This window comes from Orycteropus afer, unplaced genomic scaffold (genome assembly GCF_000298275.1).
Source record: "Orycteropus afer afer isolate SDZICR_OR568_19922 unplaced genomic scaffold, OryAfe1.0 scaffold00100, whole genome shotgun sequence".
NCBI classification, from domain to species: Eukaryota; Metazoa; Chordata; class Mammalia; order Tubulidentata; family Orycteropodidae; genus Orycteropus; species Orycteropus afer.
In genome coordinates, this window is record NW_006921687.1 from 283,172 (window position 1) to 307,741 (window position 24,570).

At 37.8% G+C, this 24,570-nt stretch overlaps 1 protein-coding gene across 1 annotated transcript in view; it reads right to left on the reverse strand.

Annotated features, from left to right (window-relative positions):
* The window catches only part of LRRK2 (leucine rich repeat kinase 2), a 187,507-nt gene extending 164,407 nt beyond the window's left edge, over nucleotides 1-23,100 (reverse strand). The window contains exons 1-6 of the mRNA XM_007943152.2: nucleotides 22,947-23,100; nucleotides 22,579-22,664; nucleotides 16,002-16,111; nucleotides 12,857-12,945; nucleotides 6,690-6,824; nucleotides 3,026-3,160 (exon numbers count right to left, since the gene is read on the reverse strand). Coding sequence (XP_007941343.1) covers nucleotides 3,026-3,160; nucleotides 6,690-6,824; nucleotides 12,857-12,945; nucleotides 16,002-16,111; nucleotides 22,579-22,664; nucleotides 22,947-23,100 — 709 coding nt within the window. The remainder of the gene's footprint in view (nucleotides 1-3,025; nucleotides 3,161-6,689; nucleotides 6,825-12,856; nucleotides 12,946-16,001; nucleotides 16,112-22,578; nucleotides 22,665-22,946) is intronic.
* Nucleotides 23,101-24,570: the final 1,470 nt, after the last annotated feature.

Genomic DNA, 24,570 nt, shown 5'->3' on the forward strand with positions numbered 1-24,570 from the left:
CTAAGGCACTTGACTGCTAACCAGAAGGCTGGCGGTTCAAACCCACCAGCCACTCCTCGGAAGGAAGATGGGGCAATCTCCTTCTGTAGTGATACTGCCTTGGAAACCCAAGGAGGGGTTGCTATGAGTCGGGTCCGACTCGATGGCAAGTAACAACAACAATATATATATATATTTATAAAACCAAACTCACTGCCATCAAGAAGATTCAACTCATAGCAACCCTTTCTTCGGTTTCTGAGGCACTATCTCTATGGAAGTAGATTGCCCAATCTTCCTTCCAAGGAGTGGCTGGTGTGTTTGAATTGCCAGCCTTCTGGTTAACAGTCAAATGCCTTAGGCACTATGCCACCAGAGCTCCTATATTATATATAATATATATTATGTACTGGCTCAAGTATAGCAGGGATTGTGGGGCTGGTGCGGGATCGGGCAGTGTTTCATTCTGCTGTGCATTGGGTCGCTATGAGTCGGAAATGACTCAACGGCACTTAACAACAACAACAACATATTATGTACTACATACGTATGAACTACATATTAGTAACAATACTGTTATGGGTTGAATTATGTCCCCAAAAAGATATGGTGTAGTCTTAACCAGTGGTACCTGTGAATGTGACCTTATTGGAAACTGAGTCTTTGCAGATGGAATGAAGTTAAGATGAGGTCATACTGGATTACAGTAGACTCTGATCTAATAAGCAGTGTCCTATAAGAAGAGGACAGACACAGACAAGACATACAGAGGAAAGGCCTTGGGAAGATGAAGGAAAGAAAGCCAAGGAACACCAAGAGTTGTCAGCAACCACCAACAGAAGAAGAGGCAAGGAAGGACTCTCCCCTACAGGCTTTAGAGATTGTATAGCCCTGATGACTTCTAACCACCAGGACTGTGAGAAAATGAATTCCTGATGTTTTAAGCTACTAAATTTGTGATCAATTTTTCCAACAATCTTAGGAAGCTAACACACTATCAATAGTGAAAGATCACTTATTACATACCAAGTACTGTCTTATGTTCATCACATTATTTACTCATTAATCCTCACAACAACTTCACAGGCATGAGGATTAAAATATTACTGTTGTTGTTGTTACTGATTGCCATCAAGTTGATTCTGACTCATAGTGACCCTATCTGTGCAGAGCAGAATTGCTCCATAGGCTTTTCAAGGCTTTGAAAGCAGATTTCCAGACTTGCTATCCAAGGAACCTCTGGTTAGGTTCAAACACTCAACTTTTTAGCTAGTAGTCAAGTACTTACTCATTTACACCACCCAGGGACTCCAAGTAGAAAATATTACTAGATAATGCATATGTATGTTGTGTATAAGCTCAAACAGGTAATGCATACTTAAAAAAAGTAACCGAATATGAGGCATTATTTTAGCCAATTAACAATCACTGGTATCATACACAGCAAATTGATTTTTTTTTTTTTCTTTTTTTGTACAGTAAAACCTGTGAAAGTCAGAACCTATGTAAGGCAGAAACCTGTCAGGAACGGAAAACTCAAATATATTCCACTAAGACAATGTGGTAGTTAAGATTGTTGTCAACTTGACTGGGACTGGTTGAGTGGCTGGGCAGCTGGATATAGTTATTCCCCATGATGAGATTGGTAATTAACTCCATGATGGACTCTATTGGAGCAGCTAAGTAGTTACATTGGGGGTGTGGTTTGCTTCCAGTATGTAAGAAGCAACTTTGAGGAAGGTTTCCAGCTTTCTGGCACACTCAAACCCTGCATGTAGCCAAGTCTTCATTCAACAGCCTGTCATGCTCTGCCAATTTTGGGACTTTTAATGGACTTGAATTAATGGCCCACCATGGGATTTGGTAATATCAGGACTGTGCCTTTTCACTTGTCGACCTTGGCCTTGTCAGCCTCAGCAGCTGGCAGCTGCCTGAGTGAAGAGATGCCTCTAGCTTCAGTAGGCCAGGAGCAAGAGGCAGAGCTAAAGCCCAAGGACAAGGGGCTTTCACCCAGCCCCTGGAGCCTGGCACCCGGAACTTGGACTTCTGACCTCCAACATTGTAAGAAAATAAACTCCTGTCTGTTAAAACCATCTCATTTGTGGTATTTTTGTTAGAGCAGCACTGAGTAACCAAAACAGGGAGCAACAGACTAGAGGTAAGACTGCACCCTGTTAAAGGTGAAACTTGGGAGACCTGGAAAAGCAAGGCAGTCTTGTCAAGTCCCTGCTCTCACAGGCTTCACTGAACAATACTGGTGACAAAGTGGCTCGACTTCAAAGCATCACTGAAATGCTAAATGAATATCACAAAAAAGTTTAAACTCCTTCATGTGACTTTTCAGAATTGTCATAATCTTGTTCAGTCTCTAGACTCATCCACTGACTCTTCCTAAGGCCATACCCAGACTCCATCTTTGAAACAGAAGAAGACATCCAGGAATATGAACACACATGTCCATACACACATGCATGGGTACAAACACATGTGCACATGCATCCACACCCACACATAAACATAGTTTACTAAGCTACTTTCATCTTCTCAAATGCACTATGCTCTCTATTGCCCCAGACTCTTTACACTTACAATGCCCACTACCTGATACACTTTGTCTGTATTCTCCTTCACTTCACACCTCCCTCCACACAAAGCTCTCCCCACAGTCCAAGTGTCTGCTAAGAGCTCTTGTGTCACTTCTTATCTGTTCTCATACCCCTACAAAACTTCTGCCATCTTCCTTCAGACCAGTGCTTTATAATACATTGTAATCATCTCTGTACTTACTTGTATCCCCTACTGTAGGATAAGCTCTGAAAAAGCAAGGAACATGTGTATTTCTCCCACTACTATCTCCTCAGCCCCAAATACAGAGCCAGCTACAGTAGAATCTTAATAAATATAAAGTGATTAAATGAATAAATAAATGAATAGAGTTAGCATTCACAAGTTTCTAAATAAGAAAAATACTTTCTAATCAAAATAAAAGAATTATATTGCAGTTTTTCAGATTCAACAAGAAATCGTATCTATGTAGGCTACTTACAAGGAATTGCTAGAGAATATAAACAGTGAAGTACATGAAGCACAATTTCCTCTTGACCTTTAAAATTTTTTAATGCATTCAGCAATATCATATAATCTTTATTCTCAATAAATTCAGTAAGTTGCTCCTCTGAAACTAAAAATGAAAAATACTGATTAACCTTAAAATGTGAAATTTTAATTATTCACAAATATAATATTCATGATAGTTACATAAGACACAGAAACTTTAATATACATAAATAAAAATATACTTCAGTAAAAGCCTCTCCTAAGAATTTTATAATGCCAAAAAAAAAGCTACTAGGATTAAAATAACTTTGTGGAATGCCAGTGAGTTGATTCCTATTCATAGCTACACCATGTGACAGACTAGAACTACCCCATTGGTCTTCTGCCCTAGAATCTTTATGGAAGCAGATATAACCAGGTCTTTCTCCCACAGAGCCCCTGGGTGGTTGTCCTGACAAATTTTTGGTTAGTAGCCAAGCATTTCACCAGAGTTACCATGGCTCCTTTGACCTACATTTGTTGTTGTTGTGTGCCACAGAGTGCATTCCAACTCATAGTGACCCTATAGGATAGGGTAGAGCTGCCCCACAGGGTTTCCTAGACTGTAATCTATATAGGAGCACACTGCCAGGTCTTTTATCCCAAAGAGCAGCCTGTGGTTTGAACTGCCAACTTCCATTAGCAGCTGAGCACTTAAACATTGTGCCACCATGGGTCCTTTTGAACTATATTAGTCACCCAATATTTTGAAATGTAAAAATGTTAGTCACCAAACAGCTTTCAGAAAAACAAACTTATTTACAATTTAATTTGGGAGATTCTAGAGAAAACTGAACAATAATTAAAAAGGTTGCAGACTGAAAGTGAATAGATTACAATAATTAAAAGGGAAAGGCTTACTGGTAGACTGTGAAGAATAGCTCAGCTAACTCGAATGTATCATTTCAAAAGGCATGGACTTTAGCAAGTGACAAATATTCAATATATATAGATAGAATATTAAAATTAAAATTAATTTTAAAGGATTAAAATATTCTATCTTTAATGGTTTCCCATCAAACATCAAAAATTGTGGTAATTCTTATAATTAAAGCTTTTTGGTCAAGCCAATGAATTCCATTTGGAGAAATATTAATAGCAGGAAACCTCAAAAACATGGCATAAAATCTGTTTCATCTGGCCTGAGGACATGAACAAAAATGTTAGAAAATGCAATGCTCTTTGTGAGTTTCTCAGCAATGATCTGCATTAATTCTCTGCTTTTCAATTCATACCAATGTGTCCATATAATATAGCATAAAATGGATTGGATTCTTCTAATAAATAAGGAATATCATGAAATTTTCTCATTTTATGGAATAATTTTTACAAGTATACTTTCAAATTTTGAAAATTAACTTTTACACTTCCCACTAAATCTTGAGGAAATTGCTTCTCTGCAGGAATCAGAAATTTTTCTACTCTACATTTATTATCATAATACTCTAAGAATTGGTTATGTTTTTATTAAATAAGATTCCTCTTTTCAACATTTTCTGGGCCACTCTACACATCTTGGATGTTTTCCCCAATGGTGGTGAGAAAGTAATGTCAGCCCTTCATCTGCTAATAAAAAATCTGCCCCTAAACTGCTACCTGGATGATGTGCACCACAGGCCCTGAGAGACAATAGCAACTTCATCTCTATTCAGGAGCTCTGGTAGCATAGTGCCTAAGGCACTTGACTGCTAACCAGAAGGCTGGCGGTTCAAACCCACCAGCCACTCCTCGGAAGGAAGGTTGGGCAATTTACTTCCGTAGTGATACTGCCTCGGCAACCCAAGGAGGGGTTGCTATGAGTCGGGTCCGACTCAACGGCACATAACAACAACAACAACAATCTCTATTCTGAGGTTATCAAAAACTTTGTTGCAAGAAATAACATTTATAGAAGATAGCCTGAAGGACATGCAGTTCATCCATTCTTCACTCACAGTAAACCCTCTTGGCCATCACGCCTGATCCCCAGAGAGCTGAGTACCAGGTCCACACTGTTCTGACTCTTCACAGAGTTGCTTTCACTGAAATGTACTTTGTATTTCTTGAAGATGGGTGTACTTTATCATCTTATTCAGGGAAACCCATGGGAAGATTTTCTCACATCTCCCATGAGATCAGTTACCTTAACAGACTCACTTCTATCTCAATAAATTTTATAACCAATGATGGCTTATCTCTTTGTCTAATAGGAGGCTCAGAGCCAAATTTCTGATTTACCTCTTTGCAAATAATGAGATCTTAAGTAGCAAATTTAACCTAGCTTCATATTATTTTCCCTTCACTTATTTCATCACCCACTTTTCCTTAATATATTGTAACTCTCTATAAGCTGTTTAAGGAACTCTGGTAGCTTAAAAGTTAAGCATTTGGCTGCTAACCAAAAGTTAAGTGGTTTGAACCCAAAAACTGACTCCAGAAGAGAAATAACTGGTGATATGTTTCCATAAAGATTACAACCTATAAAACCCTTTGGGGCAGTTTTGTTCTGTATATGAGGTCACTATGGATGGAAATCAACTCAAGTGCATCTAATAACAACAATATAACTGTTTAAAGTCTTTATAGAATAAGACAACGATTGAACCAATGTAAGATAATCTATCCTATTCCTCAAACATGCCAGTGATCATGGAAATGGCACAGGACCAGGCAACGTTACCTTCTGTTTTACATAAGGTCACCTTGAGTCTGAGCTGACTCAAAGGCAACTAACAACATCTGATTCCTGGCAATGCCACAAACTTTTGTTATGTTGTTATGTGCCATCAAGTTTGACCTGACTCATAGTGACCCCTCAAACTAGAGTAGTAGCAAATAGAGACACCTGGTCCCCATAAGTCATTTTTATCCTAAACCTCTAGCACAATTAGCACTTAAAATCATGCAAAACCCACCCACTGCCATGAAGTTGATTCCAACTCATAGCGACCCCCATGGAGTTCCCAAAGCTATAAATCTTTAGGGAAGCAGACTGGCTCATCTTTCTCCCATGGAGCAGCTGGTGGGTTCGAACCTCTGACGTTTTGGTTAGCAGTCCAATGCCTTAAAAGCCGCACCACAATGATGCAAAAGGGGGTCTAAAAAAAAAATAGCAGTGACTGAACTGCATTGCAACTAGCTGTGAATCTTTGGGCAGGTTGCTCACTTCACCTCTCTGAGCCTCCGCTACCTCATCAAACTACAGTGGAAGGACGAAACAAAGGTTCCAAACAACCATACAATTACAGAGCCTTTAGCAATTTCTAAAATCTCTGGTAATGACTCAATATCATAAACCCAAATTTAACCTATGCTTGGCTTCACAGTATTATTTTTTCTTTCTTACTTCCCACATTTCTAGTTTGAAAACTGAAACTCATGCCTTGTTAAGCAACTGAAGAAAATCTACTACAATTACATGATTTATAAGATGTGAATGGAATTCTCTCTACCAAAAACTGGCAATATTTCTGAATTGACTCCATTAATGACTTAGACAGACAACTCATATTTCTTAATAAATAGTAAAATTTTAAATAACTTTCTATTATCATACTTATATTCTACTTTTCCTATTATAGGCCCTTTTTTTCTTATATAAATTTCAAAATAAATAATTTTCAAGTTTTAAATACCTCTCTCAAAAAGCACATGTAAAGCTTTGCATCCAATCTTCTGGACTTCGTCATTGGCTGGAAATGTGCGCATGGCATCAAAAATTAATAAGAAAACATCAGTTTCTTCATCCAATATCAGCAAAGTTATTTTACCTATTTTGAAAATAACAGAATACCATCATAAATAGCTGCTTTAACATTTAATGTGTTGATTTTTAAATGCAGGCCATGAATGGTTTATTGATTTTCTTTTTCATAGACTTCTTAATTACCTCCAGATGTCAGACCTATTAAGCTAGCAATCTTTCTAAATAAGATCTATTCCCAGTTACTTTACTATAACTCTATGATTCCCAATCAATATCTCTAGCCTAGTTCTTTTGCCCTGAATTCCTGAAACATATTTCTATCTGCCTCTTAGACAATGCCATCTGAAATGTTTCATGGGTACCCTAAACCTAGCCTATTCTTTCTTGTTCTTTCTCTTAGTCAAGGGTATAGAATCAGGGATATCATTGCTGATGTCAGACGGATCTTGGCTGAAAGCAAGAAATATCAAAAAGTTGTTTATTTGTGTTTTATTGACTATGCAAAGGCATTTGACTGTGTGAATCACAACAAATTGTAGATAACATTACAAAAAATGGGAATTCCCGAACACTTAATTGTGCTCATGAGGAGCCTATATGTAGACCAGGAGGCTACCATGTGAATAGAACAAGGAGATAGTGTATGATTTAAAATCAGGAAGGTTGTGTATCAGGGCTGTATCCTTTCACCGTACTTATTCAATCTGTATGCTGAGCAAATAATCCAAGAAGCTGGACTATATGAGGATTGGAGCATCATATAGGAGGAATCAGGATTGGAGGAAGACTCATTAACAACCTGCAATATGCGGATGACACAACCTTGCTTGCTGAAAGTAAAGATGGCTTGAAGCATTTACTGATGAAGATTAAAGACTACAGTCTATAGTATGGATTACACTTCAACATAAAGAAAACAAAAATCCTCACAACTAAACCAATAAGCCACATCAAAATAAATGTAGAAAAAATAAGTTATCAAAGATTTCATTTTAATTGGATCCACATTCAACACCCATGGAAGTAGCACTCAAGAAATCAGATGCCATGTTGCACTAGGGAAATCTGCTATAAAAGACCTCTTTAAAGTGTAAAAGCAAAGATGTCACTTTGAAGACTAAGGTGTGCCTAACCCAAATCATGATATTTACAGTCACTTCATATGCACGGAAAAGCTGGACAATGAATAAGGAAGACCGAAGAAAGAAGAGTTGATGCTTTTGAATTATGGTGTTGGTGAAGAATATTGAAAATACCATGAAATGCCAGAAGAATGAACAAATCCTTCCTGAAAGAAGTGTAGCTGGAACGCTTCTTGGAAGTGAGAATGGTCAGATATCATCTCACCTAGTTTGGTCATGTTGTCAAAAGGGATCATTCCCTGGAGAAGGAGATCATGATTGATAAAGTAGGGTCAGCAAAAAAAAGAAGATCCTCAACAAGATGGATTGACCCAGTGGCTGAAATGATGGGCTCAAGTTTAATAAGGATTATGAGCTGGTGCAGGACCAGGCAGTGTTTTGTTCTGTTGTGCATAGGGTCACTATGAGTCAGAGCTGACCAGATGGTACCTAACAACAACAACAACATCTTAGTCAATGATAACATCATCAAATAGTTATCCAAGAGAGAAACTACTGATACGGAGTCATGTTCTATCTTCCATCCTCCCTCTCTCTCTTCTTATCCTCATTCCAACCAACCAATCAACTCACTACTAATTCCTTCAAGTCTACCTTTTAAAAGTTTCAAAAACTCCTTCTGAGGCTCCTCCACTCCCATTGTGTTCAGGACCTCATCATCCCTAACTTAGTATGCTTAAATGCTTAGCTTAGCCTAAATGTCTACCTAGCTGGTGCATCCCCTGCATTTTATCTCTAAAACACAAATGTGATCCTGCAACTCCATACCTTAAACTTTCTAAGGTGTTCTCAAATTCATCAGTATGACAAATAAGACCCTTCATAAACAGTACATGTATTTTATCAGCCTCTTGTCCTTCCATAATTAATTCAATTCTAATCATGCTAAACTCATTGCTCATCACTAAGCACTCTCTTTGATATCCCTTTACACTTCCACTAGTTGTCTCTTCTACCTGGAACGACCTTGACTTTTCTACACCAAATATATCCCCAGCATGATTCAAGAACTAACATACATTGCACCTATTCTATAAATAAATAAAAAAAAAAAAAACAGTATTTGAATAGGAGTTGTAGCACTAGTAAACCTTTTCATAGCATACAACATGTGCCAGACACTCTTTGAAGTATTTCATTATAACATATTTAATCCTTACTACGACCTCATGAAACTCAAAGTCAAACCAAACTCACTGTCATTAAGTCAATTCTGATGCATAGCTACCCCCATTGGGTTCCAAGGCTGTAAATCTTTACAGAAGCAGACTTCTTCATCTTTCTTCCACAGAGTGGCTAGGGGGTTCAAATCACTGACCTTTTGGTTAGCAGCCAAATGCCTTAACTACTAACCACCAGAGTTCCTTACAACCCCATGAAGTAGGTGCTATTACTAACACCACTTGAGAGATGAGAACTGAGGCACAGAAAAATTAAGTAACCCAAATTGTTAAATAACTAATAAGGTATAATTCTGGATTACAATTTAGGCAGCTCATTCTATGCCCAAATTGTACACGTGAATTTAGCTATACACTCCTCTAATATCCTATGATGGTTTTCATGTTGTATTACATTTCTCATTAAACCATAAATATTTCTTTAAATTTTTTTTTTTTTTTTTTTTATCTTTCTACCCACCAGCCATTCCTTAGAAGGAAGGTTGGGCAATCTACTTCCATAGTGATACCACCTTGGAAACCCAAGGAGGGATTGCTATGAGTCGGATCTAACTCGATGCCAATGTGTACCTATGCAGTCAAATTCAGTAGTCTCTAGTTACATATAGATATCAATATTTGAATGTAAATACAGAAAATGAAAATACAGTTCCTCATTCATACTAGTTGTATTTCAAATGTTCAATGACCACACATGGCTAGCAACAGAGATACATAATATTCCCATGACTGCCAGCAGTTATATTGGACAGTGGTGCTGGACTGTGAACTTCTATATTGTAAGAATTTTGCCTCATCTATCTTAGAATTCTCTAACACCTAGCACAACAGTTAAGTGATCAATAACTATTAAACTGATTAACTAAGCCAAACAATGAAAAGTAATATATAAATTAACTTGTAATTACTATCTGAGATGAATTTTAAAATGTATTAAAGACTTTCACATTGGATCAAAAGTCTGAATGTTACATCAGAGAAATCAATTCATCTTTTCAAAACATACATCAAATTTCTTGTCTGCTTACTGCTGACTTCCATACATTCCAGTGCTAGATTTTTCAAATTCACAAACCCACATATTCCCATTCATTACTAAATAGAGAATGCACTTAAAAAATAAAGAAAGAAAAAAAAAGTTCCCAAGCATAAATTAAAATTAATCATGGTTAAGATTAGTTACTACAATCTATTAAATAGTTTAATGAAAGGCAGTGGTGAAGTGGTGGGCATCTTCTGGTCTTTTCTATCTCTTTTCCTGCATACCCTGCTTTTAGCCCTTTTTCTTCCTTTCTTTTTCTCCTATAGAGACATTATTACTTATCAGGGCCAATGAGGACATTTAAATCTTCCCACCCACACAGCTAGCTTCTATCATGTTATCTTTCCTGTAGTCTGCAATTCTGTACACACTGTTCCCTCAACCTAAAATGCCCTCCTCCACTTTGGAGGAAACTCTTGCCTATCCTTCAAGATTAACCTTCCTGTGAGATGATTTTCTATTCAGAACTTGATATGATCCCGAGTGTCTATCATGGAGCAAGGATCACAACTGTTGCACCATATCCAGATTCTTTGTGTTCAGGTCCGTTATCCTCCAGGTAGAAGTTTCCTCAGGGAAAGACCTGACATTTGGAATCAGGCCCTGGTTCCACCACTTACTGGCTGAGGGAACCTCTCTGTGCTTCAGCCTTCCTCACCTAGGGAACAGAGATGAAGTACCTATCTTAAGGAATGTTTTGGAGATTGTTGTTTGGTGCCACTGTGGTAGTTAAGGTTATGTGTCAACTTGGCTGGGCAGCTGGTGGTAGTTATTCCTCATGATGAAACTGGAAATCAACTCCATGCTGGGGTCTCTCACAAGCAGCTGAGTAGCTGCTTAGGGATGTGATCTGCTTCCCATGTATAAGAAGCAGCTTTGGAAATGGTCTCTAGCCTTCTGGCACACTTGAACCCTGCATGTAGCCAAGTCATTGTTCAATAGCCTGCCATGGCCTGCCTATCTTGGGACTTCTTCTGGACTTGAATTAGTGGCCTGTCATGTTGTTTGGTAATATTAGGACTGTGCCTTTTTATTTGTTGACCTTGGGTTTGTTAGCCTCAGCAACCAGCAGCTGCCTTAGTGAAGATAAGCCTCCAGCTTCAGTGGGCTGGGAGCAGGAGCAGAGCTCAACTCCAAGGTTAGCGGCTTTCACCCAGCCCCTAGAGCCTGGCACTTTGAACTCAGACTTCTAGCCTCAAAAACTGTAAGAGAATAAATCCCTGTTTGTTGAAACCACCCATTTGTGGTATTTTTGTTAAAGCAGCACTAGAGAACCAAAACACCAAGCATGATATCCTTCTCTAGGGAATGGTCTCTTCTGACAACATGACCAAAATACATGAGACAAAGCCTATCCATTCTCACTCTTAAGGAGCATTCCTGCTGTACTTTGTCCAAGGCAGATTTGTTCGTTCTTCTGACAGTTCATGGTATTTTCAGTATACTTCCAAACACCATAATTCAAAGGCACCAACTCTTCTTCAGTCTCTCTTATTTATTATTGTCCAGCTTTCAGATGCATATGAGGTGATTGAAAACACCACAGTTTGGATCAGACACACCTTTGTATTCAAAGTGATATCTTTGTTCTTTAACACTTTAAAGAGGTCTTTTACAACAGATTTGTCCAGTGCAATATGTTGTCTGATTTCTTAACTACTGCTTCCATGGGCACTGATTGTGGAGCTAAGTAAAATGAAATTCTTTATATCTTTGATCTTTTCTCCATTTATCATGATGTTGCTCACTGGTCCAGTTGTGAGCACTTTAGTTTTCTTTATGTTGAGGTGTAATCCATACTGAAGGCTGTAGTATTTGATCTCTATCAGTAAGTGCTTCAAGTCATCTTCACTTTCAGCAAGTTTATGTCACCTGCATATCAGAGGTTGTTCATGAGTCTTCCTCCAATCCTGATGTTATGTTGTTCTTCATATAGTCTAATTTCTTAGATTATGTGTTCAGTATACAGATTGAGTAAGTATGGTGAAAGAATACAACCCTGACACACACCTTTCCTGATTTTGGAAATTAGATTTTATAAACCATGTGAACCATTTTACTGTGCCTCACAAATAGAAAGCATCAAGAAGTCATGACATATACTTCTAAAATATACCATTACATTATATCCTAGGAAGTATATTATAGAAAACGTATTAGAGATACATATTGGGAAAGATTTAATAATGACAAGGGCATGAGTGGCCAACAAGCTAGTGAGAATGTGAGCTACAGGAGCAGATTTGGGGAAAAAAAGCTAGAGCTAGAAATATAGATTTAGGAGTAAGATGCAAGTGATGTTTAAAGCCAAGATATTGAATGGGATTTCTAAGGGGAAAACTATATATAGATAAGAGATAAGGAGAAAATAGAAACAAAGACTTTTAGAAATCATCAATATTTAGGTTCTTCATCAACATTTAGGTTCTATCAGAAGGCCTGGTGACACGGTAGTTAAAGCACTCAACTGCTAACCAAAAGTCGGTGGTTTGAAACCAACTGCTGCTCTGCAAGAAAAATATGTGGCAGTCTGTTTCCAGAATAATTTACAGCTTTAGATACCTTTGGGGCAATTCTACCTTGTCCTATAGGGTTACTATGAATTAGAATCGACTTCGCATCAGTAGGTTTTGGGTTTGTAAGTTATGATCTTTAAAAATATTTAGTGAATTCTTTAAATGTTTTTTTAAAAATTTGAGCCAACATTGGAAAATATATATGTATATATTACCTGAAGTTAGGAGGAGATCTAAGGCCTTCAGTCCAACTGTTGACAGGTTTACATTGGCATTGTGAACTGTTAACATTTTAAGAATCAATCTAGAGTTAAAAATAGAAATAGGTATAAGTTAAATACCATACTTAAAGGTATCCATATTTAATTTCATTTTTTCTCACCTATTTTTATTAGTATCATTATATTTAATTCCTTACAATGAAGCTCATGTATTTATTTATTTTTGTTCCTACAAACCTGAACTAGGCTTATAAAAATTGACAGAGAACTATTATGAATGTCAATAAAAAGGTTGTAAGTGCAGTTTATTTTCCCCAAAATTTCCATGTTCAATTATTAATTATTTTTACTGTATGTCCAAAATAATGAGAATTACATACATCAAGAAACCAAGCCTATTTTTATATGATGTAAATGTATAAATTGTTACACATGTTGATATATTAAAATATAGAAAGATGTAATAAAGATGTTAGTTTTTATATATAAATTAAGAATTCATTTGAATATTTAAATTATTATTACTGTTTTTGAAATAGGAATTCATCATATTTTATATTAGAAAATGAACCAGTAATCAGTCAGTTCAAAATCAAGAGATTTAATTCTTGAGTTATCAATTGGCTTTATATTGTTGGGAGAAAACAACCTGGAGGCATCTACAGCTTCACTTAGATTCAAGGAACTTGTCACATGTCCCATATTTGGCCAGGGAAACACTAAGTGACCACTGGACTCTTCATCAACTTTTCTCCTACTTACTCTGCCCCTGTCTCTCCAAATGTCCAGTCTCACTATGCTGGACTTCATCACCATAGAAGATTTCTTTTTTAGTAATATAAGCCTAGAAGGAGCTTTTTGGCACAGTTGCTAAAATACTGGGCTACTAACCAAAAGGTCAGCTGTTCCAACCCACCAGCATCTCCCAGGGAGAAAAGATCTGGAGATCTGCATCCACAGTGATTAAACAAAAAAAAAAAAAAAAAAAACACTGCCATTGAGTCAGGTCCGACTCATAGGGACCCTTCCTTGGGTTTCCGAGGCAGTGTCTCTACAGAAGTAGATTGCCCAATCTTCCTTCCAAGGAGTGGCTGGTGGGTTTGAATAGCCAGCCTTCTGGTTAGCAATTAAGTGCCTTAGGCACTACACCAGAGCTTCCTACCCTATGGAGCAGTTCCATCCTGTCTTACAGGGTCACTATGAGTTGGAATTCACTTGACGGCAAACGATAACAGTGTAGCACAGGTAGGTGTGCTCCTCAAATATACAGAGACCTGTTTTAAAATAAATATTTGCTGGAAATGACCTAATATGCTCAACCATACGAAGAGGTATGATAATCTTGTTCACAATTGTATTGCTTCTGGCATAGGAAATAAATGAAAAACCCTCACTGCCATTGAGTCGATTCCGGCTCACACAACCCCATGTGTTACAGAACAGAACTGCTCTACAGGGTTTTCATGGCTATAATTTTTAAGGAAGCAGATTGCCAGGCCTTTATTCTACAGGGCCACTTAATGGGTTCAAACTGCCAATGCTTAACCACTGCACCACCAGGGCTCCTTTCAGGTTAGTTTCCAGTGTAAACCATTTGAGACACCAGGGACCTTTCTGGCATAAAGAAATCTCCCTATTGCCAGTCTTTCTCTCTTCTTGCAGAGAGTAGGGGCATAATAAATATTTGATGAAGGGGAAATTAATGAATCAATGAATGAGTGAATAAATGAATGACTATTTGGAGAAATGTTTATGTAATTTAATTCAAAAGAATGGTTTATATTAGGATATGACTAGGTGAGATTTCCACCACTCCTTAAAGTTATAAATTGGCTAAACATTGGAGCATCTTAGAAATTCTCAAATTTACAATTACTGATTACAGATGTAATTTGGCACAATGTTTCATTAAACGCTATATTCTTTAGAACTCACTCAAAGAATTTCAGGAATTAGCATGGTGAACAGAACACACATTGGCTGTAAATATGCTTTTTTTCAATATACACTCTTAGATGCTGAAAACTGAACAAGAGCAATACATATTTATTAAAGATGTAAAAATGTATAAGCACAGTTATGCTTACCTATAAACAGACGCATAGCTATCATTTCTTTAACTTTGGAGTTATAGTTAATAATGATAAACAATATAACGGTATAAAATTTAGTTTTGTGTACAGTATAAGTACTTCACAAGTAGAATACCATTCAAAACAATGTACATTAACAATTCCCTCTACTATGGTAGAAGAAAGGCACCTTATGTATAAAGAACACTTAAAGTCAATGGCAGAGATACTTTTTAAGTGTTAAGAAGCTAACAAAGTTATTCAAAAAGGATTTTCCCTGAAACACATTTTTGTTCAGAAAAACTTTTCTTAATCAATTATGGCTAAGGAAATGGTCTCATTTAGAAGTCATTATGTTGCAAACTGCAAAAACATAGCTGGTTAAATAACTATCAAGATTTGAGTGCAGATGTGCTGAAAGGTAATTTCCTCTTTTTCTTCTCTTTGATAACTGTAGTTTTAACTCCCTAAATATATATACATGAATATACATAAACATGCTATTTAAAGGCTGTAAATCAGAAAGTTTTAAATTACTACTTACAGAACTTACTTTTCAGTTCCCGTATTTTTTGTAGAACAGTGGTTTTGTATTAGTTTTAAAAACTTTTTTAAAAATACCCTCCTCTTGGTTTGAGTTCCTAAGTTGTCATCAGAAATTGATACTTTAAGCAATTATATAATTGCATTTTTCCCAAAAATATAGTAATTTTTCTCCCTAACTAGTAACAATTTTAACCTTAGATCTGGGGGGAAAATATTTAAAATTTTGAAGTAATTAATATAACCTGACAGAATTTTTTGGCACCCTTTCCATGTACTATTCTGTATTAAAATAATAACATCTTTCTTTTTACCTCAAACGGTAGTTTTGGTCATTCAATTACTTGATTTACTTCTGAGTTTAAATGTAAATCTGCTTCAGGAGGGGAAAAAAAACCCTGTATTTTAAAGGGTTTTACCAGACTGGTGTTGCATGACAAATCTAATGTATCAAATGAAGGAGCGTAATATTCATAGATAAAAATACTCAGTGCATTTCATTTTTACACATCTGTCATACTTACTGGTGAACACCAAGGACTTCCCAATCATGTCCAATATCCTGCGGTCCCATTAAATTCTCCATTGTAGCTGGACATATTTCTATTAATTTGCATAAAAGTGACCAACCCACCTAAAATAAAGGCAACAGTCACATTGTTTAAAGAATGCTAATGGAATGTATTCAGTCAAACATGAATCTCTTCATTCTTAGTGGAATCTGTGACCACGTAATTTGTAAATAATTATTTAAAAATAAACTATAACCTAAAATATTATTGACAAAGCAAGCCACACACTTAGAAAGCACCTTTCTAAAAATATCATACCAAAAGAGCAAACAAAAAGACTGTATTTCTTATTCATGAAGCAAACAGACATACCTACTGTCTAAACTAAAAGCAATAATTAAAAACAAAAATATTTTTTTGCTAAATCTTGGGACTTACCAAGATTATTAAGTGTAATAATGGCTATAATCAACTGTAGTATAGAATTTATTCTAAATATTTTACATCTTAATCAAGTGGCTTGGGATGGAAGGTTAGGGGATGTTAGAGGTATGAGAAGCAAAGTGCAATTTATTATCACTTACGACTGTTTCTCTAGTAATAAAGCTAGAGTAACTGTGGCAAGAGAACGATTGTTGTTGTTAAATAGCACCAAGTTTGCTCCTGACTCATGGTGTCCCAGATTGGACTGTTATGATACATAGATCACTCATTGCCTGATTTTTTGCAAGTAGATTGTGAGGCCTTACTTACTAGTCCATCTTAGTCTGGAAGCTTCACTAGAACCTGTGTAACACCAGCATCATAGCCACACGTAAGCCTCCACTGACAATCTGATGCCAACTGCTCGTGAAGTACATTGGTCAGAAACTGCACCTGGGTCTGCTCCACAGAAGGCAAAAATTCTACCACTGAACCACAAATGTCTGATAGCCAATGGTTAATGCAAATATAATACAGAGAGGAGGTACAATTCCTCAGTGACCCCCTCTGGATTTCTCTATAACATATAAATATGAGTTGATGAGGTCTAGAGTCAATTATAATTCTCCCTCATTCTTTTTACATTTTCAAAGGAAATATTATTTTATTAATGCCTTCTACCTATTTTTTTGTGGCTCCATTTACACTTGAGGGAGGTCCGGTGGCACAGTACCTAAGGTATTTGACAGCTAACCAGAAGACTGGCAGTTCAAACCCACCAGCCACTCCTTGGAAGACTGGGCAATCTACTTCCGTAGAGATGTTGTTGTTGTTGTTGTTATGTTCCGTCGAGTCAGACCCAACATAGTGACCCCTCCTTGGGTTGCTGAGGCAGTATCACTACAGTAGATTGCCCAACCTTCCTTCTGAGGAGTGGGTGGTGGGTTTGAACTGTCAGTGTTCTGGTTAGCAGTCAAGTGCCTTAAGCACTATGCTACCAGAGCTCCCTCCGTAGAGATAGCACCTCAGAAACCCAAGAAGGGGTCGCTATGAGTCGGATTCAACTCGACGGCAGTGAGTTTGGTTTTTGGTTTACATTTGATGCCAGTTTGAATGAGTTGATACTGTTGGGGGGTGGGGGATGAGTTTCTGTTTCCAAAGTGAAGATAAAATTTAACCCACTCTCCCTAACTGTATATTCTTCTCCAAATTTAAAGAATCTTCAATTCTTTCTCTTATGTTACAGAACTATACTTAATATGTCCAGGGAAAAAACTGAACAGATACATAGATATATGGATTCTAGAGATTAATGAAGATGCACCTAACTAAGTATGAGATCTATAATAAATACTAATACAATATAAATCCTGAAATTGGGATTTGTTGTGAACTAGAATTATTCAGAGAATGATATAATCTGGAAGAAGTAGATTTGGGCCAGATTTCAAAAGAATTATAAATTTCATCATACAAAATAGGGAAGTTGAAATTTCCAGAACCGATTTTCAATTGCCTTGTATGCACGTGAAAGGACAATGAATAAGGAAGACTGAAGAAGAACTGATGCATTTGAATTATGGTATTGGTGAAGAATATTGAATATACCATGGACCGCCAGAAGAACAAGCAAGTCTGTCTTGAAAGAAGTACAGCCAGAACGTTACTTGGAAGTGAGGATGGTGAGACCTTGCTTCACATACTTTGGGCATGTTATCAGGATGGACCAGTGTCTGGAGAACAACATCATGCTTAGTAAGGCAGAGGCTCAGTGAAAAAGAGGAAGACCCAAGATAGACTAACACAGTGGCTGCAAAACAATGGTCTTAACACAAAACAATGATTGTGAGGATGTTATAAATAATAATACCAAATTGCTCAAAAAGTCAACATCTGACAGCTATTTTTACCTTATATTTAATAGGACAATCTCCTCCACCTAAGCTTAACAAGCTTTGGCAATTCAGTTATCATAGAAATTGGCTATTTGGGGCTTTCATAAAATACATGGAGACTTTTTTCCCCAAGTGTTTAAGAAAAATAATATTCTGAGCAGCTTCTGCAGAAAAAAATCAAATTGGATGCTAAGCTCATGTCAACTTGCATGGCTGACTCAAGAAGAAAACCTGTTTTATTTTTGTGACGCAGCATCATTAGTAATTACTTTGCAAAAGGATTCAAGCAACTGAGCTATATGGAACTTCTATGATTAAATAGAATCTCTGGCAGCAAATCAGAGGTAACAATTGATCCATTAACTATTCAATAAACAGGTTCTCTTTCAAAAACAAGTTTCTAACCTGTATAGTTATAATACAATTAAATTGGTATTTTCACTTTATTATAATTACACTGTAAACTCAAGTAACTAATTAGTGCACAATGGTAAAGACTTCACTGTTAAAGATAACTATAGTCACTTTATTTTGCTCACCTATAAAGCTTGAAACTATGTGAATAAAGGAAGTACAAAAATGAGGACAACAGAGTGTAAGTTAAAATGATCAGATGATTACAGGAAAGAAAATTACAAGGCATACATGAACCACAGCCTCTACTACACAGAGACCAGAAGAACTAGATGGTGCCTAATTACCACTACCTACCTCTCTGATAAGGATCACAATAGAAAGTCTTAAACAGAAAGGCAGAAAAAAAGAAAAAAATGTGGAACAAAATTCAAAACATAAAGAAAACCAGACAAACATGTCTGATAGAGACCAACGGAACCCTCAAGTCTGTGGCCCTTATACACTCTTCAAGCCTGGAACTGAATCCACTCCCAGGAATTATACTTGCAGCCAAACAATAGACAGGCCTATGTTGTTGTTGTTATGTACCATCGAGTCAGACCTGACTCATAGAGACCCCTCCTTGGGTTTCCGAGGCAGTATCACTACGGAAGTAGATTGCCCAAGCTTCCTTCCAAGGAGTGGCTGGTGGGTTTGAACTGCCAGCCTTCTGGTTAGCAGTCAAGTGCCTTAGGCACTACGCTACCAGACAGGCCTATACCGTGAGTAATAATACCAGGGAAAACATACTCCTCAATTCAATCAACCATATGAGGTTAAAAAAAAAAAAAAAAAAAAAGGCAGCATTTGTGTAAAACAAAGCTCAGGAAGCAGAAAGGGCAGGAAAGAAGGATGAATGGAAACAGGGAACCCAAGAGGAAGAATACTGTTACATTGAGGGGACTATAACCAAAGTCACAAAATAAAATGTGTATAAATTGGTAAATGGAAAGCTAATGTGCACTGTAAACTTTAACCCAAACTACAATTTCAAAAACTCTGGTTTTAGGTTAATAAACTTCCTCCTTATATCTTAAAAAAATAAAAAAATAAGGCAATTAGTCTAATTGTCAATTTTCTAAAGATTTGTCATTAATTAAATTGTTGTTAGGCGCCGTCAAGTAGGATCCTCATTAATTAAATACCATTAATAAAATATGAAAAGACCTCAAAAAAGAAGTTCAGAGTCTAATATACGTTAAACGACTTATGAAAGTTTTTTTTTAAGGGTTCATTTACCTTATTTACCTTAACTCCTTAAGTTCATCATTAAAAATTTTTAATTCAACAGTTCCAGATAATTCAACATAAAAAATAAATAACAATTACAGCAGCCAATGAGAAGAAATTTTAAAAACAAAAAAATCTTTCTTGTAAGTGCAGTATTAAAATGTCAGTAGAGAGACCCCTTTCTACATCCCTTTGATAAAAGGAATAATAATTAAAATTGATTATGTTTTTCTGCCTAGTACAACCACAGTGATTATATCGAAACATTGTGCTTCTTTCTTTACTTGCTAATGTGAAAAATCTGTGATATTCAGCAGCAGTGGATGGCATGACAGAAACAGGTTTTAAAGTGATGAGAAAACTTGAGTTTAAGTGCTGGCTCTGTCATTAGCTGTGTGATCCTAAATAAGCCATTTCCTCTCGCTGAGCTTTTTATGAAGGGAAATTAAGCAGTGGAGATTTCTGAGAAGGCAGAAGCATCAAATGATATAACATACATAATATCCTTTGCAGGTTTATACAGTGCTGCAATAAATAATTCTGTTAAATTATCAAATGAGAAGACAATTCTTTATCTCCTTGTACATTTAGTCTCGAGGAGCTCTGGTGGCATAGTGCCTAAGGCATTTGACTGCTAACCAGAAGGTTAGTGGTTCAATCCCACCAGTCGCTCCTCGAAATGCAGACTGGCCAATCTACTTCTGTAGAGATAACGCCTCGGAAACCCAAGAAGAGATTCCTATGAGTGGGAATCGACTCGACAACAGTGAGTTTGGTTTTGGTTTTTTATATTTAGTCTCTACTACCTGTTAGAGGAGCTCTGGTAGCATAGTGCCTAAGGCACTTGACTTCTAACCAGAAGGCTGGCAGTTCAAACCCACCAGCCACTCCTGGGAAGGAAGGTTGGGCAATCTACTTCTGTAGTGATACTACCTCGGCAACCCAAGGAGGGGTCGCTATGAGTCGGGTCCAACTCGACTGCACATAACAACAACAACAACAACAACAGTACCTGCTAGATACTGACTGGCATTCATAGCTACTACAGGAAAGTGTGGCTCAGGTTTGGGCTGTTTCTAAAGTGAAGAAGAATCAGGTGGTAGGTATGTTCAGATTCTCTTGGGGTCTCAAGTCTATCATGGTCTCCTGTACACCAAAGCCCACCAAGGATCTCTGTCTTGAGTGGTACTGACCAGGGTAACTCTACCAAGAACAGAATCTAGGAATTGGCAATGCCAGAATCAAAACCAGAAAACCAAAAGGGAGCTCTGGTGGCATAAAGCCTAATTCATTTAACTGCTAACCAGAAGGCTCGTGGTTCAAACCCACCAGCCATTCCTCAGAAGGAAGACTGGACAATCTACTTCTGCAGAGACAGCGCCTCGCAAACCCAAGGAGGGGTCGTTATGCCAGAACCAGTCACATGAACATGGAGGCAAGTAAAAAGAGAATATGTGGGTAGAGAATAGCAAGCTCCATGGACCAGGCCCAAAATGTGATTCATATTCTCTGGGCAAAATTCAGACTTGAAGGACTAAAAAGAACAAGCATTCTTATCATGCCTCCAGCTTTTCTTGTTTTTGTTTAATAGTAGCCTGGGAATCAAAAGTCTGATAGAAAACATTAAGCAGTTGAAGAAAAATAAAAGTAACCATATTTTCCAGATATAAATATTCTTATATAAAAGAAGTTAAATACACCGTTTACCAAGACTAGACAGAACCTACACAGAGATAGGAGAGATAAAGATACAAAAATACCGAGTTAGAGAGAATTCTTACCTCTGTGTAGCCTCTCAAGGAGGCAATTAGAAACATTGGCTTTCTAACTGTACTTCCACAGAGCTCCAATTTCTTTCTATTTCTTGTTAGGATTTAAGATACAGATGACAAAACTGATTTTAGTTTCACAAATCTCAAAGGGAGTTTATCACTTTAGGCAGTAATTTGTCTTGACTGCAAATAATTCTTAATCATCATCTCAGGTTTCACTTTTTAATATACCCCAAATATTTAACAATTTTTGAGTTTTCTATGACACAGATTCTACAATAGCCAGTTTCATATTCAGCTTATATGAAAACACTTACAAAATACAAATTTAGGCATACAGAGGAATCCTAAAACATCACTTTCATTAGATACTACAAGGTAACTATAACTAAAAAGGCCAGAAATCTGACAGTCTTCAAACTCAAATTTGAATATCTCTAAAATGTATGAGAATTTGCTGGTTTTCCAATTGTGTTTTATTACGGTTAATTATTCCTCTTTCCCAAACTATTCATAATGGTGCCATCTAGGACATGCTGTGTATTGGAATGATGTTAAGAGTAATTTGATCTAAACACTGATGAATTCATCTAGCTGTTAAAATAATTATATTTCAATCCATTATCATTCTCCCCAGCCGCCATCCACATTGTGACAGTTTTATAAAGTTGCTTTTCAATGACATTCCAGGAGCAGGAGTGGACACTTTTAGACAGTAAAGTTTTTACATGCTCCCATCTTAAAAATCACTGTCAGCAGTCCATCAACCCAAATCTCAGCATTACCCAGGAACTCTGGGTATAAAATATAGTCAGGAAAACATCTCTTTCTGAACGGAAAGGGGAAATGGGCAAAATGCGAGCAACTTCTTACCTGCTGCACACATGCCACTTTCATGTAGGAGTCCAGAATGATCAACAGAGGCACATGAATATTTTTGCTTTGAAATAACTTGGAGGCTGGAAAAGAAGCCGGGGGTGGGGGTGGGGGGGAAGGTAAGGAAAAGACGCAAAGTTTATCCCAATTCACAGCCCTTTCAAGTCTCAAAAAGAGAGGAAAGCAAAAAAGAGGTGAGCTCAAGACCTTCCTGAAATTCTCAGCTCCTTTCCACCTTAAGGAAAGGGGAAGGGAGTTGGAGGCTTCTCAGGAGTCCTGGATTGAGCAGCTCAAAGGGCAGGGGAGAAAGTTTGCAAAGTAGTGGTGGGGGTGGGGGGTGGAAGGATTAAATCCCTGGTGATTACCGTGGTCGGCGTATGTGAACACCAGTATATCCTCCAGGATTTGAACCAGCGTCTCTATCTGTTTTCCTTCCTGGACATTGTTCAGTCTGACTATCAACTTCTTCAGAGTTTCCTCGTTCTCCTCCTCACACCCCTGACAGCTGCCACTGGCCATGACGGACTCTGCTCTGAATCCGCTGCAATGAGGACCCGCTGCTCAGAGAAGGGGCTGTTGGGGCTGCGGCTCAGCCCACGTTCCCAGGGCGAGCACAGCTCACTGCCGGCAACCAGCACTACCCTCGGGCCCCATCAGCACCCGCTCCGGCCTGTTTGTGAGGCAGGCGGTGGCTCCCCGCCCTGCGCTCCACTCCCTCCCCCAAAGCCCTCCTCTTCTTCCTCCTCTTCCACCCGGGCTCCAAAACTGAGTTTAGTGGCCTGAGAAAGGATCAGAGGAGGAAGAACTGTGCCTTGGTGCTCCAGCAGGGCCGGGCTGAGGTGATCGTGGCCCCCGAGCCAGCTAAGATGGGACCCCCGAGCGGGCGCCGCCTCCTCGGCCTGATCCGATCCCAGTCGCTGTGGCGTGGTGGTGGCCGAGAGTAGCTCAGGGAGAAACTGCGGACTCCGCCAAGTGCCCCAGGCCCATAGTCCTGCAGGGGTGAGGAGGAGGTTCGCTGTCTGCAGCCAGCCGACCACCCTCTGAATCAGTCAACCCGGGCTCCTTTGGGCCCACGGAAGGTCTGGGAACTCAGAAGAGGAAAAGTGAAAGCTGCCTATCTCTAGATCTAATAATAGAAATCAAGGCTTTAGGAAAAGAGGACACCGCCCAATTGGCCCCTTTTAGGGAACCATTCTCTTTAGGGCTCCTCCCATAGGTAGATGAGTAATTTCCCCACAAGGATGGAGAGAGATTTTAACAGTCAAAATTTGCCTAGCTAAATTCTTCTCTTTTTTTTAATGACTGTTATAGCTGTTTGTAGTTGGGGAATAAAATGTGTGTTTGTGTTCTTTTATGTTTTTGAAGCTTTGTTTGCCAAAAGGCCGCTAAAATTAACATTTGAGATTCTGAATTTGCACCAGTAAGATTCTTGATAGTTGGGAAGGGTCTAACGAAAAAGGTAATCAATTCTCCGCTATTAAAATGAAAGAGAAAGAATAAATGAAATGACCAGAAGAAAAGGTGAAAGAAACAAACCTAAAAATATTGCTCTCCTGGAATTAAGAATTTACTTATGCATATGGGTGTCAATAATCAACTATTTTTTAAAAAAATTTTACCAAAGTAATGTGTTTTTCAGGAAGGGAAACCTAAGTAAGAAACACTGTAGATGTGGCACTTTAGATATACATTGTAGACAAAAATGATCTATTGTCTTCAGACCAAGGCAAAGACAAGGTAAGGAGAATTTGCATATGAGTGGATTAGACTAGCTTCACAATTTTAGATTCTTTTCACATCTGTTACCTCAATCTAGTGACAATTCTGAAATGCAAAAAACAGATAGGATTTATTCTTCTTTTACTAATGGGGAAATTGAGATTTGGAGATGTTAAATGAAGAGATGTGCCTGCGTCACACAGATGGGAAATTGAGATCCTGAATTTAAATCCAGTAAAATGCCAAACGCCATGTCTTCTTTGCACACCC